The 21,120-nt window shown below is 37.1% G+C and overlaps 2 protein-coding genes across 2 annotated transcripts in view; one reads left to right on the forward strand and one right to left on the reverse strand.

Moving 5' to 3' along the window:
- PSMD1 (proteasome 26S subunit, non-ATPase 1) overlaps positions 1 to 21,120 on the reverse strand; it is a 96,464-nt gene that overhangs the window by 26,012 nt on the left and 49,332 nt on the right. Inside the window, exons 17-18 of the mRNA XM_040450730.1 lie at positions 5,460 to 5,574; positions 1,019 to 1,135 (exon numbers count right to left, since the gene is read on the reverse strand). Coding sequence (XP_040306664.1) covers positions 1,019 to 1,135; positions 5,460 to 5,574 — 232 coding nt within the window. The remainder of the gene's footprint in view (positions 1 to 1,018; positions 1,136 to 5,459; positions 5,575 to 21,120) is intronic.
- The window catches only part of HTR2B (5-hydroxytryptamine receptor 2B), a 16,391-nt gene continuing 15,195 nt past the window's right edge, over positions 19,925 to 21,120 (forward strand). Inside the window, exon 1 of the mRNA XM_040450731.1 lies at positions 19,925 to 20,187. The gene's annotated coding sequence lies outside the window, so the exon portion shown is untranslated. The remainder of the gene's footprint in view (positions 20,188 to 21,120) is intronic.

The raw sequence follows: 21,120 nt of genomic DNA on the forward strand, positions 1-21,120 counted from the left end.
GGGTAAATATGCAGGACTGCCTATGTGAACAGAAGGGGTCAAGAGGGAAAGAAGGCCGTCCTGCAGCCATGTGAAACTCTGCCCAAAAGATCACCCAGGAGGGCAGTGACACTCTAAGACAGTCTGGATGTACTCATTTTCCTTCTTTTTTTTTTTTTTTTTTAAAGTTTATTTATTTTGGGGCACCCAGGTGGCTCAGTTGGTTGAGTGTGTGACTTCAGCTCAGGTCATGATCTTGTGGTTTGTGAGTTTGAGCCCCGTGTCGGGCTGTGCGCTGACAGCTCAGAGCCTGGAGCCTGCTTCGAATTCTGTGTCTTTCTCTCTCTGCCCCTCCCCTGCTCATACTCTCTCAAGAATAAATAAAAATGTTAAAAATTAAAAAAAAATAAAGTTTATTTATTTTGAGAGACAGAGAGATAGTGAGCAGGAGAGGGGGAGACAGAATCCCAAGCAGGCTCTGTGTTGCCAGCACAGAGCCCAACACGGGGCTCGATCTCACGAACTATGAAATCATGACCTGAGCCAAAATCAAGAGTCAGGTGCTTAACCAACTAAGCCATCCAGGTGCCCCTGGATGTACTCATTTTCTAAACTGAGACTGGATATATCATATAAAGTGAATGTAAGACTTTTTATTATCTTAGAAAGATGGGATCAAAAACCCATGGGCCACCTGAGTTTGCATCCTGTATCAGAGGAACAATTATCCTACTAAATACATTTTAAAAGGACAGCAGGAGGCAAAAATTAAAGTTCATTTTTATGATTTCATCAATCTGTAAGTTTTAATTTTTCAATTATGGCTATATAGCTGAATTAACAAACTGACTATACATCTGTAAAAAATGCACTTAGGGAGTATTACTACATATTTAAAGTTTCCCCATTCTCACACCTTTTTACTTCCTGTGAGTTCAGTGTTCATTATATTTGAGTTACAAATGTCCTTAAAAGAACATAAGTTACTAAAGAAAAGCCTGCACCAGCTCTCTTCTACAGAGTTTTTTTGTTTGCTTACCTTTGGACAAGTGATTTCCGTCTGCTGGATCATGATGAGAGCTGAAGCTATAAGAGCTCCTTGCCTCACATAGTTTACAGGATCATTTGTCATCGGTTCTAGCAAATTAATTGCCTCCTGAAAGCATTAAAAAAACTTTAAATAAAGCTGGTATCACTGGATTTTCAAATTAGTTACTGTCATTCTAAGTCAGTATTTTCATCTAACATTGTAATAAGTTCATTAAAGACTACCTGGAACTGAGTATGCTTTAAGTTTCAATACAATTGATGGTAAGTGCAAAGGAAGCTTACAGAACACAAGCGCTCCTGTTGTGAAGTAAAAGAAGTCAAAAACAAAGTAACAGAAAATGAGATTAATGTTTGATAAACACCTATTATTTTTCAAGCACAGCACTATTTTATATGTGTTATCCCATATAGTTCTATTAATCCCAAAACAAACGAACAAAAAACCCACAACATAAAACCATCTTTATAAACAAAGAAACAGAGTAAGAAAGGTTAAGAAATTTGCCCAAAGTCACACAAGTAGAATGACTCCAGGCTAGTTTGACCCCAAAGCCTGGATTAAGTATCCAACTTCCTTCAAATACTAGGGTAAGGTAATGTCTTTGATGATTTTATAAGACCTAACTTAAAAAATTAAATTGATATTTAGCAGGATTTCCCTAAAATCATATTCTTCAGAATAATCAGTCCTATGAAAAAAAGGATTCCTTGGTGAAATAAGTTTGGGAGTTCCTGTGTACTAGATATCACCCCCTCTTACAGATTCAAAATATATACTGCTTATCAAATACTCTACAAATGTACATATCCTAGCAAAAGCTCCAAAAAGCCTTATTAAAGAAATCACTTGAACTTTGTATTTGTCCACTGTATTTGACCAAGAACTCTTTTGCCCTACTAACTTCTATTAACACCCTGTGGAACCTTAGTTAAGTGCCAAGTTATAACATTCCTTCTAAGGTCCTTGGTAGGTATAAATCTAGAGGAACAGAGAAATGGGTTTACAAGATAATCAAACTGATTTCTTAATATAATATACCATTTCTTAAATATCCTTTGTTTCAAGGCCAAGGAAAGAAAAAGTTAAATCCTTTTTCTTGGGAAAACAATTTCAGTTTTCTTTACATGTGGATTTATTTATTTATTTTAAATCAGTGCTGTTAACAGATACTATACACACCAGGTAAGTGTATTCTTTCTCCCCATTTCACTGAAAAATGTCATGACATTATGCAGAGGAGTAAGTTTTTCGACTATTACTCATAATGTTGGCAATACTGTTTCTAAGATAGTCATGATACAAATATAACCAAATTTCCAGCTTATAAGTTAAAAGACACTAACTTGGTCTTTGAACTATGTGATATAACCTCAACGATAGATATTTTAGAATAAACAGGTGTTTCAGGTTTTTAAGAACCAAACATAAAGCACCAAACCTTGGTCAGATAGGTACTGACATGGAGACCACACAAACTATCTAGAAACAAAGCAGTCTTGCTTAGTAGGAATAATAAAAATTTCTCATTGAATTAACTTGTTCAGATGCTGTGTCTCAAACAACATTTGCTCCTAGATATCATATTAAGGTTAGAATAATCTGGAAAGAAAAAAAATCTAATTTAAAATATTTAACTTATGAGGCCTGCCATAAATGTCTACTGAAGACCTGAGGGAGAAAATACTTTGAAAAACATCTATATTTTTCCTTTGTTTACAGATGTATCCCAGAAAAAAAAAAATGAAGGCCAATTTCTATAAACTGTATTTTATATACTCAATGATATTTGTATATTATTAAAAAAAAATTTTTTTTTTTGAGAGAGAGAGAGAAAGACATCACATGTGACTGGGGGAGAGGGGCAGAGAGAGACAGAATCTTAAGCAGGTGCCATATTCAGGGCGGAGCCCAATGTGGGGCTTGATCCCATGACCTGGGATCCCATGATCTCATGACCTGAGATGAAATCAAGAGTCAGATGCTCAACCAACTGAGCCACCCAGGTGCCCCTACCCAATGATATTTCCAATAAAACTGCAGATATATTCTCATGTAAGAAATCTCCCCCAAAAGAAACAAAAGCATTTTAAAAACAAATCTCTGTGATGACAGACTATGTCCAACCTGTTCACTATCATATCCTTAAATGATCTCCACCCCATCATTGATTTTTTTAAATTAAAATTTTTTGTGTTTATTTTTGAGAGAGAGAGAGCACGCGCGCGCGTGCATGAGTGGGGGAGGGGCAGAGAAGAGCGAGGCACAGAATCTGAAGCAGGTTCCAGGCTCTAAGCTGTCAGCACAGAGCCTGACACAGGGCTTGAACTCATGAAAAGTGAGATCATGTCCTGAGCTGAAGTTGGACTATTAACCAACTGAGCCACCCAGGCCCCCCACCCCCCAATCACTGGTTTGACAAATATTTACTGAAACCTACTGTGTGCCAGGTCTGACCTTAGATTCCAGCAATGAACATTGTGTTCTCAGGGACCTTACAATTCAGTGGAGAGGAGACAGACAACAAGTAAATAGGTGTAAAAATATGCTGGGTGGTGGTAAGTGCCATGATGAAAAATAAAGCAGGGTAAGGAGATGAATGAGAAATACTGGAAGGGAATGTTTCTCTATAAATTTTTATGTAATTCTTGTCACATGTAGTGAAAATGCCCATACTAATTCCTAGCTTCAGTAACATTTTACAGGACTAGGAAAAGTTATTAGTATCCAATACTAATACCCTTTATTTGAGAAAAAGTCAAGCAAATTAAAATTTAATTCCTGGATCAATCAATAAATACCTATGTTTTATTTTATCTAGTTTGGACAACAGAGGATAAAAAAATGATTCCTTCTGGGGCACTGGGGTGGCTCAGCTGAGTGTATGACTAGCTCAGGTCACGATCTCATGGTTTGTGAGTTCGAGCCCCACATCAGGCTTGCTGCTGTCAACACAGAGCTTGCTTTGGATCCTTTGTCTCCCTCTTTCTCTGCCCCTCTCCGCTCATGCTCTCTCTCAAAAATGAATAAACATTCAAAGTGTTCTCCTTCTCTCTGATGTAAAGACATCAGAAGCATACCCTAATTATGTTCTTGTTCTAGATGTTCTCATTCTCGTTATGTTTGTGTTCCCTCATGCACTCCATTAAAACAAAAAAGTTTGAGGTGCCTGAGTGTCTCAGTCCTTAAGCATCTGACTTCGGCTCAGATCATGATCTCACAGTTCGTGAGTTTGAGTCCCAGGTCCAGTGAGCTCGAGCTCTGCTTCAGGGGAGCCCTGCTTCTCTCCCTCTCTGCCCCTTGCTCATTTGCACCCTCTCTCTCTCTCAAAAAAAAAAGGAAAAAAAAAGTGTAGCTTGGGGCAGTGGTCAAGGTGTGTCCGTCTGTGTTATGAAAGGCAAAAAATGTTATGATTAGGTCACTGCTATAAATCAAGAATACTTGTTTAAGCAACAGTGCATTTCTTTATGAATCTCATGATAAACTGTACTTTCCAATCATCTACTTATCTAACCCAACTCCTTATTTTGTCACTTTTGAGAACTTAACAAATATCAGGTTATCTGTTATGTTTGTGAGGAGAGATCAGGCAAATGGCACTTAAAGTGATTTGTTTAAAGTAAAACAAAAAAAGAAATCAAAGTGGATTGATTTTGGTGCTCTTATATGAGAATTTTGATTCTCTATCAAAATCATGAAAATTAAACATGTAAATCTACTAATCATGAAAATTAAACATGTAAATTACCATTTAAAATGACCAAATTCTTTAAAGAAAAAAGTATTTTATCTTTTTCTTTTTTGAAAGAAATCAATGCTCTCAAAGAGAAATTCAACAGCATGTCTCCATTATAGCCACCCCATGGAATGTGGTTTGTTCTATTTTAATTTAAATTTTTTTTTCTTTTAAATTTAAATAACCTCTGGGGCACCTGGGTGGTTTAGTCAGTTAAGTGTCCAACTCTGGCTCAGGTCATGATCTCATGGTTCCTGAGTTTGAGCCCTGCGTTGGGCTCTATGCTGACAGCTCAGAGCCTGGAGCCTGCTTCAGATTCTATGCCCCCTTCTCTCTCTGCTCCTCCCCTCCTTGAGCTCTGTCTCTCTCTCAAAAAATAAACAAACAGTAAAAAAAATTTAAAAAAAAATTTAAGTACTCTCTATACCCAACACGGGGCTCAACTCATGACCCCAAGATCAAGAGTCACACACTCTTCCAACTGAGCCAGGTAGGCTCCCCTGGTTTGTTCATAACTGGCTTTGAGCAATCCAGCATAGTAAAGTGAGGAAGGAAGTTCTGGTAAGCTTTGTGAGGCAAGTTTACTCTTACAGATCACACCACACTTGTATTTTTGCAGCGGATGCATAAACTTCTCTGTGAGGGAAAACAGTCTGGTGCCAGGAAAGAACTGACCCCACCGGCTTTGGACTTTACCTTGTTTCCGGTACCAGCACAGCAGATGCCTAGGGCCATAGCAGCTCCATAACGCACGTGAGGATTGTAACTCTCTGACAACAATGAAACAACGCTGGGGCACTGTTCAGGGGTCCTGAGAAGAATAGAGAAAGTGAAGACAGTGTTATAGGTAAAATATTCTAAATCAAGATGGAAGAATTTTAACCAAATTTTTTTTAACTTATGGAAAACAATAATTATTTCACACAGAAGTCGGAGAATTAAAAATCCACGGAATTCCAATTATTGATATTAAAAATCTATCTTCAATATTCAGAGTACACAAAGAAAGTGGAACGGATCAGTGATTCCTCAACCACAGCTCTGCCTTAGAGCATTACAGTCATTCCCTCATGCCTCCTCCATTGTGGAAACTAACCATGGGGAGCACACAATGCTCTACATCAATTCTTATATTTCCTGCTTACTGTGTTTTGTTTCAGAAGACAAAAGTTGTTACAGAGACTCCGTATGTTTCCAAAGTGGAACACAAGATTTGAGTCGCCCAGTATTACTGATTGAATATAAAATTGGTAAATATGCCTTAATAATGAAAAAATTCTGTTTTCAATTATTTTTGTGTTGGTAAGAACAGAAACTGTTCTCTTCTCATCCTCTTCATATACTTCGGCCAAGACCAAAAAAATAGGATGACCCTGACTAATGAAGTACCTGACTCATTAAAAGACTACCCTGTTATAGTGGTTACTCTTTAGGGGGCAGCAGGATAGGGGTAGTAACTAGAAGTGAGTGTAAGGGGAATGTATGGGAGGCTGATAATGATCTTGAACTGGGTGTGTGTTATACACAGTGTTTGTTCAATTGTGAAAATTCATGAAGCTGTTGGCTGATTATGTGCATATTTTTGGATATTATATTCAATAACAACTTAAAAAAAACACTACCATATACTACACTTAATAAAAATCTTTTAAAAGACTATCTTGTTGTGAATGAAACAGTAATTACCTACAGACCAATTAAAATCTATAACTCTGTTTGAACTATCCTCTAGCCTCAAATTCTAGTAAGTGGCAAACTAAAATTTCAAATGCAATAGAGGCAAATTGATGAAAACCATCCAGAAAAGTGGAATTTTGCTACAAGAGAAAGTTGGATTATTTACTGCTTACAACAGAGTCCATCATTCTTTCTCGAAAATGTTCTCAGTTTGACTAAGTTTCCTAGTAGGAATAATCTGTAAATAATACTAATGGCAACACCATGGAGAAAAAGTTTGGGGCTGTGAAAGATTCAGTGTACTAGGAAATAGAAGATCTGGGTTCTAGTCCTAGTTTTGCTAATTTCTTAGTATGTGACATTAGGCAAGTCACTTTCTTCTTTTTGTAATTACAGATAACTTAAAAAAAAATTTTTTTTTTTAACGTTTATTTACTTTTGAGACAGAGAGAGACAGAGCATGAACGGGGGAGGGTCAGAGAGAGAGGGAGACACAGAATCTGAAACAGGCTCCAGGCTCTGAGCTGTCAGCACAGAGCCCGACGCGGGGCTCAAACTCACAAACCGTGAGATCATGACCTGAGGTGAAATCGGACGCTTAACCAACTGAGCCACCCAGGCGCTCCGATAACTTTTCTTTTTGCAGGAGTAATATAAAAAACAAAATGAGCAAATAATTAAAAATATAGTAATAACATACATACCTTCAGTTAATGCATAGTGACATAAATAACAATATGTTACATAAAAGGAAGCCATAAAGTCAGAAACCCATGTTCCAGTTCCTGTTTTGTCTCTAAATAGCCGGGATAATTTAGACAAGATTCAATGAACCAAACATTCTGGGCTTCCTTTCTATGTATGAAAAAAGAAAAATGGGACTAGAAGTTCCATAATGTCTGTCCCACTTTACAATTAGCTTTGGTTCATAGCTTTTAATGAACCAAACATCAAAGGTTTTCAATGTTCATCATTACAGGACATTTTTTCAATGAGAAATATTCCTATGAGACTTAAAGTGGTATTATACCAATACGTTGTTGGAGAGTCATTCTGCAACTTACAGTTTACTTTTATTTAACTTTTATTTTTCACTCCTATTAGGCTAAGAACTTAGAGCTCTGTCCATAACTTGATACTAAAATTCTCTGACCAACTCAAGGATTCTGTCACCAAATTAATTACAAATAAAACCAACTCAAGACTGCACATATCCCAAGGGCTAATACTGTGTTTTCTATATATTTTATTTTCCATAAATTATTAGCAGAGTGCTTGATACTAAAGACAAAATAATTTTTATTATTTAGTAAAATGTAAAGGGAGCCAAGATAAATTTATAGTTACAGACTTAAACAGTAAGTATTTTTACTAGGTTCAAAGCCTAATGGTTAATTAACCTCTGGCAGAGGGTGGGGTGGGGGTGGGGGCGGGAATCAAACCCTTCCCTGTTCCCTTGCCCTCTGAAGTTTATAATTTAGCTGCATAATCAAAAAAAGGGAAAGTTAACAAGTACCTGTGCTGCCCCATTAGGGCTAACTGAGTGTCTTAATTTTATTGTGCTTTAAAGTTCTCACTAGGGAGACCACACAGAGGACTAGGTAAAGCCTGCTTGAAAAAATGAAACATTGAAATAGGTACCTAATTCTTTTTTTTAAGGTTTATTTATTTATTTGTGGGGAGGGGCAGAGAGAGAGAGAGAGAGAAAGAGAGAGAGAGAAAGAGAGAGTCTCAAGCAGGCTCCGCACTGTCAGTGCAGTGGCCAATGCAGGGCTCAAACTCAGGAACCATGAGATCATGACCTGAGCCAGTTGGACATTAACCATTTGAGCCACCCAAGTGCTCCAGTACCTAATTCTAATTTGTTGTTTCAGTACAATTTCTTGGCTTGTAGTCAACAGTCAACTTGCCAACTTTATTATCTATACAAACTTACCGTAGAGCAGGAACTATGCAAGTGCACAAGCCACTGCTATATCATCTGATCATACATGCATATATGAACTCCTTTCTCTCAACATACTGGCTGTTAACTACTGTTTCTTTACTGAATATTTTGTGTAACCTCAATATCAAATCATATTAATAAATCAAATGTTTTCAAGAATATGTTGTCTTTCTTCTAATCTTTCACTAGAGAAGGAAAAATACAGCAATATAAGTATATAGGCAGAAACACTGTTCTATGCACATGGGGTCTATCACACTGGCAATCTGCTGAGGCCATAAACCTCAGGGTAGTCCTTCGGTATAACTGTGAATTTATAATTCTCACTAGGTTAAGTGCCATAGGAATAACATAATGACAAAGGAATTAAGAATACAGGGGCGTCTGGGTGGCTCAACCTGTTAAGCGTCTGACTTTGGCTCCAGTCATGATCTCACAGTTGGTGAGTTCAAGCCCCACATGGGGCTCTCTGCTGTCAGCGTGGAGCCTGCTTCAGATCCTCTGTCCCCTTTCCCTTTTGCCCTTCCCCTGCTCTCTCTCAAAAACTAAACTTTAAAAAAGAATTAAAAAAAAAAAAAAAGGATATACACTCTGTTACCCCAAATAGTCAAAGTAATGTTGAAAAGGAAAATCAAAACTGGAGGCATCACAATTCTGGACTTTACACTGCATTACAAAACTCTAATCATCAAGACAGTATGGTACTGGTACAAAGACAGACACATAGATCAATGGAATAGAATAGAGAACCCAGAAATGGACTCACGTATGTATGGCCAATTAATCATCAACAAAGCAGGAAAGAATATCCAATGGAAAAAAGACAGCCTCTTCAGGAAATGGTGTTGGGAAAACTGGACACCAACATGCAGAAGAATGAACCTAAACCACTTTCTTACACCATACACAAAAATAAACTCAAAATGGATGAAAGACCTAAATATAAGACAGAAAACCATCAAAATCCTACAGAAGAAAACAGGCAACAATCTCTTTGACCTCGGCCGCAGCAATTTCTTACTAGACATGTTGCCTGGAGGCAAGGGAAACAAAGCAAAAATGAACTACTGGGACCTCAAGATAAAAAGCTTCTGCACAGCAAAGGAAACAATCAGCAAAACTAAAAGGCAACCACAGGAATGAGAGAAGATATTTGCAAATGACATATCAGATAAAGGGTTAGTATCCAAAATCTAAAAAGAAGTTATCAAACTCAACACCCAAAAAATGAGTAATCCAGTAAAGAAATGGGCAAAAGACATGAACAGACACTTCGAAAGAAGACATCCAGATGGCTAACAGATACACGAAAAGATACTCAACATCACTCATCATCAGGGAAATACAAATCAAAACCACAATGAGATATTACCTCACACCTGTCAGAATGGCTAAAATTAACAACTCAGGCAACAATAGATGTTGGCAAGGATGCGGAGAAAGGGGAACACTTTCGCACTGCTGGTGGGAATGCAAACTGGAAATACAGCCACCCTGGAAAACAGTATGGAGGTTCCTCAAAAAATTAAAAATAGAACTACCCTACGATCCAGTAATTGCACTACTAAGTATTTATCCAAAGGATAAAAAAAATGCTGATTTGAAGGGGCACATGCACACCAATGTTTATAGTAGTGCTATCAACAATAGCCGAATTATGGTAAGAGCCCAAATGTCCATCCACTTACGAATGGATAAAGAAGATGTGGTGTATATATTATATATATATATATATATATATATATATATATATATATATATATATTATATGTATATATGTGTGTGTGTGTGTGTGTATAGTATATACACAATGGAATATTACTCAGTGATCAAAAGAATGAAATCTTGCCATTTGCAACAATGTGGATGGAACTAGAGTGTATTATGCTAAGCTAAATAAGTCAGAGAAAGATAAATATCATTTGATTTCACTTATGTGGAATATAAGAAACAAAACAGATGAACATAGGGGAAGGGAAGGAAAAATAAGATAAAAACAGAGAGGGAGGCAAACAATAAGAGACTCTTAAACAGAACAAAACTGAGGGCTGCTGGAGGGGTGTTGGGTGGGGATATGGGTTAAATCAGTGATGGGCATTAAGGAGGGCCCTTGTTGAGAATAGCCCTGGATGTTATACGTAAGTGATGAATAACTAAATTCTATTCCTGAAACTATTATTACACTATGTTAACTAACTTGGATTTAAATAAAATAAATAAATAAATTGAATATATACCCTATTAAATTCCCTTGTATTCACTACCAAAAGATTAAATAAGCTAAGTAGTACCCTGAATTTCAAAGTGCCTACTGAATGTCTTCAACCAAATATACGACAAACGCCTCAACCAACAGACAGAATTCCATACAGAAAGAGGAATAAGGGCCAGCCCTCCCATAAACGGCTTCCCTTCCCATGACATTTCATTTACACACCCAGGAAACTCACATCTTTCTTTAATCATTCTATTCTCTCATTCCCTGTATCTTATCTACCACCAAGTCATGTGAAACCCTTAAATCTTGTTTCTGTTTCCACTGCCTGTTTCAGGCCTCAATAATCTCTCACTGGAAGTAACAGTGACTCCTTAAATAATCTCTCTGCCTTCTTTTCCTCTTGCCTTCATTTTGCTGTGGTAGGGAGAACAACACGGGTTTGGAATCAGAAAGACCTGAATTCCAATTCCAGCACAGCCATTTAATAACAGAGTGGCAACCACTAAATCTCTCTGAGCCTTAACTGCATTACCCATAATAAGGTATCTGTTCCACCTTATTTATGCTGGGGAGAGTTGGTGGGATGTATGACAGACAGAGTAGAATACCGTATTATAATGACTGAAATCTAAATGCATTACCAGAAATTGTCTTTGGATCAGAACCAGGAATTTAGTTACTCTAGCTGTGGTTTGGGTTCTTACTTGTAAAAAAGGGAAGGTAGTAACTCATGCCCAAATATTCATGCAAAATAACATAAAGTGAGCTGGATATTAAACCTAGAAAGCTCGTTGTATTCAGGGTCCTGACCTCCAGATATCCTCACCAAGTTTTTAAGGAGCTAATGGCACAGAACATTTACCCACTCATTCCTCGGCTGCAGCCAGAGTAAGACATTCCAGGGAAAACTGATTAACACGAAAGAGCTTATTCTAAATGTATCTTAAAACTTCATTTATTTCATGATGTTCACTTATTAAAAAAGTATTATACTTAGAGTAAGATATTAATAGTTTCATAAGGTTCAGAGAAAATTTTGCCAGCAAACATAAATACTGGGAGCTTAATGCAGAGCTTTATCTAGTTGATTACCATAAAGACTGAAATAGGTTGTGAGGCTATAAACTCAAAGAACATTAAAAAATTCTTGTCAAATTTCTCAGTCTATAACGGTTCCAATCCTGACACATTCTTCAGTTTAAGTGTTAAGACAAGAAATTATAAATTCTTTAATAAATTAGCTTAGACATTCAGTCCCTTCAAGAGTACAATAAAGCCAGAATATTCTATGTTTACTTTAATTTTTAGCAAGTAGCTCTAAAAGGACAAAAGATCTTTCTAAGCAATGATTGGAATGTAAATATTCGCTGAAAGCAAAATTTCTACACATTAATCTTTGTCTAAACATTACAATATATGTAGAATGTATGTATAAATATAAAAATTTTAAAGTAACAGTTAATAAATGAATAAGTGGTAAAATAATTATCAACATCACTTTGAGGCTTGGAATGAATTAATGGACTTCAGGATAATTATCAATGACTACTGATATCATAAAAATTGAAACAAGTACACCTTATGTGTACTGTCAGCCCTGTCCCTCCAAAGGGGGGAGGGGAGAGGGAAGGGAGGGAGGGAGGAAGAGAGAGAGAGAGAGAGAGAGAGAGAGAGAGAGAGGAGAGAGAGAGGAGAGAGAGAGGGAGGAAGGGAGAGAAACTGAGCCTCAATGTGATCAACCAAGCTCCGATATCCAATTATCAATTTACAGGAAATAAAGAAGACTAAAAACCACACTATTTTACATACAGGGATGCAGGGTGCAATTAGCAAAACCCATACTGTGGAAACTTGACAGTAATAATGACCTTGTTTCCTCAACAAATAAACTGCAAGAGGGAAACAAAAAGAGGCAAGGAAAGGTAAGAGATGGGAAGAAATTAAATTAAAAGAAAATACACCAAATCTTTAACAGTAGCCCATAAGGCTTTCTTTCAGTTATTTTAGATAATTCTGACACTACTTAACTCTTAGCTTTTCTAAACAATTCTCTCAGATAACATCACAAAATAATTCCTGTCATTTGATATACTTTCCTCAGACTCAGATAAGCATTTATAATAAAGTATTTAAATGACTTATCCCTGATCAGCAATAAAAACTCACCTCATCTCTATGTCTCCATGAACATATTTAAAAAAATAAATGTCTAGAAGTGATCAAGTCACAGGAAAATAGTGGATTTTGTTTTATTGGAGAGGGGGAGGTAGAGAGCAAGGGATTCAACAGTTTGGAAACCACTGTATTAGCATAAAATGTATCACATATGACAGCTTTTTTCCACATATTTATGTTTTGGTATGTTAAATTTAAAAGTATATTTACTCAATTATAAATCTGTTAGCTGCATTTGTTTTTAACAATGGAGCTAAAAGTAGTGGGAATTGTAGCAACTTTTCTTGTTCTCCTTTACTTTTTGGTTTATAAAAATAAAAAAGTGAATATCATTAGGATAAAAAGCAGAGAGAGAGATTTTTTGAATTTTATTTTCATCACAATATAAAAAAGATACATCAAATATGCATTATCAGGAAAATAACCGAAAAAGAAGGAAGCAGTTCTGTTTCCCAAGCATACTTTTATCCCATAAACTTCCATATCACAAGCTACTGCTATGTGTGGATTTCCACTTTATCAGTTTATATCTACCTACTACATGTAAAGTACCAAGAAAACAAAAACAAAATTACACAGATCCTGTCCTAAACCTTACAAATTTAGTCCTGCCTTTAATATATACATATAGTTTTAAAATCATTTTACTAGACTTCAGATAACTAAAAATAGCTACAGTTTTAGATAAGCTTTTGCTTTATTTCCAAACAGATTGATTTCTTTCAGGTGCTACCAAAGTAGGGCAAAAATATCTCAAAAGGGAGAAGAGAGCAGCTTCATAAGATTTATAAATACAAAAGGGCATCTGGGTGGCTCAGTCAGTTAAGTGTCTGACCCCAGCTCAGGTCATGATCTCATGGTTCACGAGTTTGAGTCCCACATCAGGATCTCTGCTGACAGTGTGGAGCCTGCTTTGGATCCTGTCCCCACCTCTCTCTGCCTTTCCTGCTTGTGTGCTCTCTCTCTCAAAAATAAACATTAAAAAATTTATAAATACAAAGAAATTGCTACTTCACCATAATAAGAAACATGGCTCTTAAAATATCAAATTTCAGGGGTTCCTGGTGGCTCAGTTGCTTAAGCATCTGACTGTTGGTTTCAGCTCAGGTCATGATCTCATCATATGTGAGTTCGAGCCCCTGCTTGGGATTCTCTCTCTCTCTCTCTCTCTCTCTCTCTCTCTCTGCCCCTCCCTCACTCGTGTTCTCACATTCTCTCAAAATAAATAAACTTTAAAAAAAGGAGGGACTTCTTTAAAAATATATCAAATTGCATCCCTGTATCTAGAGAAATCTGTAATATTAAAAAAGTTATAGTATATTATTAGTACATTCCCACCAGCCCTTAAAATGAGCAAACCAAGAAAAGTCTACAGTATGAGTGGGATGCTATTAACTTGTAGATTATTAAAGATTTCATTGGTATTTCCTTGATTTTATAAAAATGAAAATGTACCTCAATTCTCAGAAAGTTTAATTCATTTCTGATATTTAAATAAGTGTCCTGATGATAAAAGTCTGTTTCTAATAGCTGATTACAGGGATTACTGAAGACTTGCAGAGCTGAGCAACTTTACATAAAAATATTTGGATCTTTTATGATCATCAACTGTAATTCCAGGTATAAGAGTTCTTTTGATTAAAGGACATTGCCACTTCATGACATCAAGTTGTATTATAGAGTTTCACTGATATTTTAAGAAATCTTATTCTTGGGGCGCCTGGGTGGCACAGTCGGTTAAGCGTCTGACTTCAGCCAGGTCACGATCTCGCGGTCCGTGAGTTCGAACCCCGCGTCAGGCTCTGGGCTGATGGCTCAGAGCCTGGAGCCTGTTTCCGATTCTGTGTCTCCCTCTCTCTCTGCCCCTCGCCTGTTCATGCTCTGTCTCTCTCTGTCCCAAAAATAAATAAATGTTGAAAAAAAAAAAGAAAAAAAAAAAGAAAAGAAATCTTATTCTTCTGTTCTTGACAAAAGTAGATACAGTCATAAGCAGCTCTGTCTGGCACTAACAATCTGGCAAAAACTGTCGGAATCAACTTTTATAGAACTCTGCAATCTAGTCAAAAACTTACAACAACCAGGGGACAGCTTAAGGAATCACTGTTGTAAGGGAGGGCTGTGACATTTTCAACTACCTGCCTACCACCCCTACTCCCGAGATTGGTGGGTTCAGTGGAGAGCATGGCCTGTGTCCTGGTAAGGCTGCTAATGAGAGGGAGAAAGAAAGACTATTCTCACAGAATTGTGGCTATGTTTCAACCTGTCTGGTGGCTCCTTGAAGCACCAGTGCACAGTCTGCCTTTGTTTCACCAAACTTAGAGTACTCCCAGGGCTGCAGCAACTTCCCAGGTGTTATTTGCTGAAAACACTTAAAGGCAAAAGTATTGGCCATAACCCTTATAAAAGGGGTTAATAGGATAGGAAATAAACAGACCAAAAAGCTTGGAAAGAAAGAGGCTGGGAAAGGAGATATGTGGAGTTAATAAGGGCTTCTAAAAGCTCCCGAGTATACTGGGGGAATTGAGAATACCACATGCATACTCAGGGCTGGATGTATACTCAGGAAAGGCCTGAGAACTGTAAACTTTCATCTCAGGCTGTGCACAAACAGGAAGTGAAGGCTAAGGCAGAGTGGTAAATGACCTGGTTAAGTGTTGAAGGAGCGCCCTAGCACACAGCCAATTTGCAAATAGTCTTTTTCCTTTTCCTTTGATTTTTCTTTTCTTGGCTCCAGGCATTGAAGGAAACTCTAGCAAAAACACTAGCTCAACACTAAGCTAATGAATGTAACACAGACTTCAGTGGCCATTCATGAGAAAGAATACAGACTTTATAAAACTACTTTAGAAAAGTCACCAATCTATAACAAGCAGCAATAATAAACCCTTGGAAGGGGGGAAGAGTCTGATTTCCTTTGTTGCCACAGTATAATATTCAAAATACCCAGTTTTCAATAAAAAATTAAGAGTCATGCAAAGAAGTAAGAAAGTACAGCCCATTCAGAGGAAGAAAAGAAATTAATAGGGGTGCCTGGGTGGCTGGCTCAGTCGGTTAAGTATCTGACTCTTTGATTTCAGCTCAGGTCATGATCTCACAGTTCCATGAGTTGGAGTGCCACTCTGTGCCGGTAATGTGGAGCCTGCCTGGGATTCTCTCTCTCCCTCTGCCCCTCCCCACTCATGCGTGCTCTCTCCCCCCAACCCCTCTCTTTCAAAAAAAAAAAAAGTAAGTCACGGTAAGGGGTACTGGAAGAGCCAGTAGAGGAGCGTTTAACAGTATTAATTATGGCACTCAGAGTAGGCTTCAATGATAAAGTGATATTTAGGCAAGGACAGGAAGGCAGTGAGGAAGCAAGCCAAGTGGTTATGTGGGGGAAGAGTGTATCAGGCAGAGGAAACAGCTCATGCATATCCCTATGCTGGAACAATGCCAGGCATGTTTGCGAAGCAGCAAAGGCCAATGGTTTGAGTGTCATGAAGAAGGGGAAGAATGTGGCCAAATCATAAAAGCTTTACAGGAACTTTATAGGCCAGGAGTTTATTAGAACTTTGGCTTTTACTGTGAGTGAAATTAAGGGCCAATGGAGAATTCTGAACAAAGGAATTATATGATCTGACTTGTTTTAAAAGGGTCATTTTGGCTGCTTTACTGAGAATAGAGGGCAAAGGTAGAAGAAAGAAGACTGGTTAAGAGGCTACCTGGAAATCCAGTCAAGATATGATGGTGACTTAGTAAGGTAAGATGGCAGCAGTAGATGTGGGGGGGAAATTCAGTGTATATATATATACATGTATATACGTATACATATGTGTGTGTGTGTGTGTGTGTGTGTGTGTGTGTACACACATACTGAAGGTAGAACCAACAAGATATTTTAAGTTTATTTTTTTATTTTGAAGTGAAACGGGGGGGGTGCGGGCAGAGGCAGAGAGAATGGCAAGCAGGCTCTGTGCCACTAGCACAGAGCCATATGCGGGCTCAAACTCACTGGGAGATCATGACCTGAGCCGAAATGAGGAGCTGGACGCTTAAACGACCGAGCCTTCCAAGTCGGTCTTGCAGATTTCTTGACGGATAACATGCAGAATGTGAGAAAAAGAGAGTGGAAGGATGCAAATACCTTTGCCAGAGATAAAGAAACCAATACATAGAGCAGATTTGGAGGGAAAGAGCAGAAGTTCAGTTTTAGACAATCTGAGTCTTAGACTGCTCTTTTAAGTCAAAGATAGAATCTGTTCCATAAATTAAAAGGAGGTGCCTGGATGGCTCAGTCAGTTAAACACCTGACTCTTGATCTCGGTTCAGGTCATGATTTCAGGGTTCGTGGGATCAAGCCCCATATTGGGATCTGCACTGAAATCTTGGAGCCTGCCTGGGATTCTTTCTCTCCCTCTCTCTCTGCCCCGTCTCTGCTCGTGCACTCTCTCTTTCAAAATAAATAAATAAACTTAAAAAATAAAAAAGTTAATTAAAAAGGCACCAGGGACAAAATTCATTATTTTAGAAAAAACGCACCAATTATTAGAGTCTGAATCTGAACTTTAAGCTACTTTAGTAAGAATTTATCTGGAGTTCTTGGTAAATGAGATATTCCACACAAATGAAGTTTCCAGATATTTGAAATTTCATCCAACTAGTTAAGAATCATACTTTTATATAATTGTCATTTGGGATGGCAATCTTTTAAAAAATGCATTTCACATATTCCTGCCATCTAAAACAGAGCTAAATAAAGATGACTTGACCTTTTCTTAAATATGTAGAAGTAACCACTCTGGTAGCAAGTATTATACCACATAAAATTGTGAAGGGCTGAGTTACAGGTGAGCCACAAGCCTCTATTCTGAGTAGACCTACATGCCTATACTTTGTATTTCCTGTTTCTTCAGCGGACCCCTTCTGCTATCACCAAAGTGCTTGTCCACCTTTTAATTTGTTAATCTACTTATGGAGTAGGCATCGAAATGTTTGTTAAAACGGTCTCAAGGGTGAATTTATCAGTGAACTTTTTCTTGAAGTTTCTTTATTTATTTTTGAGAGAGAAAGTGAGTGCGAGCAGGGGAAAAGCAGAGAGAGAGGGAGATAGGGAATCCCAAGCAGACTCTGCACTCATGTGGAACCCAATGCAGGGCTCGATCTCACGACCGTTAGTTAGATCATGACCTGATATGAAATCAAGAGACACTTAATCGACTGAGCCACCCAGGCGCCCCTATCACTGACCATTCTTTTGTACTATTTAGATTTACCACCACGTGCAAGTGGTATTTTCATTAAAGAGGAGAGAGAGACATGTTTCTGTGAGTATATATGTAAAGGGATTGGGATTGAGGACTTATAGGCTGCTTTCCATCTAACATGCGTGAGTTTTTAGAGGGCTTATAGTTATTGCCAACTGAGAGATTTGTCTACCTTTCATCTATTTATTATTATTTTGCTTTTTTCCTGATTATCAGCTATGCTTCTAAGAACCCAAAATTGCCAAACAAGTAGTTTGAACTAGCTATGTTCCCTCCCCATTAAACTAATTTAAAAATAGAAAAAAATAATCCAACCACCAATTTTAACTACTTATATTTACGATTAAAAAAAAGGTGAGCGAATGTGGGTGAGAGGGTTAGTACTGGTAAAGTAGTATAACAGTAATAATGGTCATCATTTTAAAAATATATTCCATGAATATTTTAATAAATTTTATCTAGAGGGGCACCTGGGTGGTTCAGTAGGTTAAGCGTCTGATTTTGGCTCAGGTCATGATCTTACGGTTCATGAGTTCAAAACCCCTGTCAGGCTTTGTGCTGACAGTTTGGAGCCTGAAGCCTGCTTCAGATTCTGTGTCTCCCTCTCTCTCTGCCCCTCCTTTGTTTGTGCGCTCTCTCTCTCTCTCAAAAATAAACATTGAAAGAATAATAAACAAACAAACATGGTATCTATAAACACAAATACATGAAGGTATCTGTAAACATAAACTTGTTTCAGACAAGTCTTTTCATTGAATATAATGTTCCTATTGTGTGACAGGTACTAAACTGTGATTCAGAATAAAGCAGTGCTTCAGAATATTTCCATATTCCTGCAGAGAATCCTGGAACATTAAAATCCACTTGAATATTATTTTATATGTTTTCATACTCAAAATTCATAGCAAATATTTTTTATAAAAGACTGAATTTTGAGTTAAAAAAATATTGAACAAAATCTCAATTGCTCAGTAGAACTGAAATGAATCAAGTATTTTCCACACAAGCTAAGGAATATAAATTTGAAACAGAAAAAGGGCACAAATGCTATGGCTGACCTGGAAGTAATTAAACACTTTAAAAATGAGGATCTATGGGGCACCTGGGTGGCTCAATTGGTAAAGTGTCCGACCTCAACTCAGGTCATTATCTTGTGGTTCATAAGTCGAGCCCCACATTGGGCTCTGTGCTGACAACTCAGACCCTGGAACCTGCTTCGGATTCTATGTCTCCCTATCTCTGCCCCTCCCCCACTAGTGCTCTGTCTCTCTCTGTCTTCCAAAAATAAATAAATGTCAAAAAAAAAAAAATTAAAATGAGGGATCTATGATGATCTTTTAAAAGGAAATTTTGAGAATGCTAGAAGTTCTAATGCTAATAAGCTAGTCTTACAGTTTAGAAAAACTTTGCATAGCTGTTAAAATTTTTATATCAATTTTCTAAAATAAGGCAGGAATATATTTTCATTACATTCTGTATGCTTTCCCCAATACATCTGTGGAGGAAAAAAAAAACTGCCAAAGAACCGACTCCCCAATCCAGAGGACATCTGTTTAAAAAATGAGCAATGAAAGTTTCTGCTAAAACCTATGTATACAAGTAGAATGCAGACCTTTCTGCACTCTTCTATATAAGGTTGCAACCAGAGAGAATTAATTGTGTTCCACAGCAAACACATAAAAGCTGGATAAGAATCATGTTTTGAAACTAGAACTCTGGAAATTACTGTAAGGCTCACAGGGCAGAATCTTCACAGAATGCAAGCTCCAGAATTTCTGGACTTATTTTTTCTCAAATGGGAAAAACAGCTCAGTATTAATCTGAAACAAAACTATCTTAAACTAGAATGACAGAGGCTTATTTCATTCCCCCAAATATCAAAGAAAGCTCTTACAAACATAACATGAATAGGGTCATGAACTGGTTCAACATACTTAACTGGTAGTTTTATGAATTATAATGAATGCTGCTACTCTCTAAAAATGAATGTATCAAAGAGGAAATAACCTTCTTGGCAGGCTTGCAGCTATACAACACATTTGTTTCACTGCTTTCAAGTGCCAGTGCTGGAGGCTCTGAATAAGTCCACGGGAGAACTTCAGTCACAGCAGCAAACAGGTCTACCGAGCAGATAAGATAACATGCTTGGGAGATTGACAATACGAGGTAAGTATTTAACAAATAATCTGAAAGTTTTCTTTTTCTTTCTTCAAAAAAAACTGCTATCTTTCATTTCTATTCAGTGATTTAAAAGCCTCAATGAAAATTTACTGATGTTAAAGGAGAGATATTTAATAGGGGGTTTACAGATCTTATGAATAAATGGTTTAACCTTCCTCTTAGCTTACCCTCCTTTCCTAAGGAAACTGGAGAGGTTAAGGGAGAAAACGATTACTTAAAACCAAAAGAAGGAACTGTTTGAAATTTGGTGTAAAGTGATAAATTTGGAGAATATTTGTTGTTGCAGAAACAGGCTTTCTTTGAAAGATAAAGTTACTAAAAACAATTATTTGGATTCTAGTAATTATTTTTTTCCTTCTCTCAAACTAAAGGACTTATAAAATGTTTCATAAAAATGTTATTTACATCAGTATTAAGATAAACTTGATCAGATAAACCCAACTACAAACAAGGATTCCTAGCTGGTAAATAGTTTATTTGGACCTTACATGGGTTTGAAGTATTTCTAGGTGAATGTGTACCAAAAAGTTCTATTCAGAACTATTTAGTGCTTTGATGTTTCTATTCTTATGTACATATTCTAGAGTAAAGGTAAAAAGACATTCAAGGATCGGAAACAGCTAGCCTTTTTTTATGACTACTGAAAAAATTAATGTATCTCCTGTTTCATAACCTGAGGCGTATCAGGAATATGACTATGGAACTAAGTTGCATTACCACAAGTGCACAAGAGACTTGTTCAGATGGGAAGGGCTACTAAGCTCAAGTGTTTAACTATTTTTTTAAAATAAAGAAATAAAATAATGCAATTCACATATTTTATACATCTAGGGAGAAACTCGGAACTCACTGGCATTCAAATTCAAACAGGAGTCTACCACTACAGCAAAAAAAAAAAAAAAAAAAAAAAAAAAAAAA

This window comes from Herpailurus yagouaroundi, unplaced genomic scaffold, assembly GCF_014898765.1.
Source record: "Herpailurus yagouaroundi ecotype Mexico unplaced genomic scaffold, PumYag 202, whole genome shotgun sequence".
Lineage (NCBI taxonomy): Eukaryota > Metazoa > Chordata > Mammalia > Carnivora > Felidae > Herpailurus > Herpailurus yagouaroundi.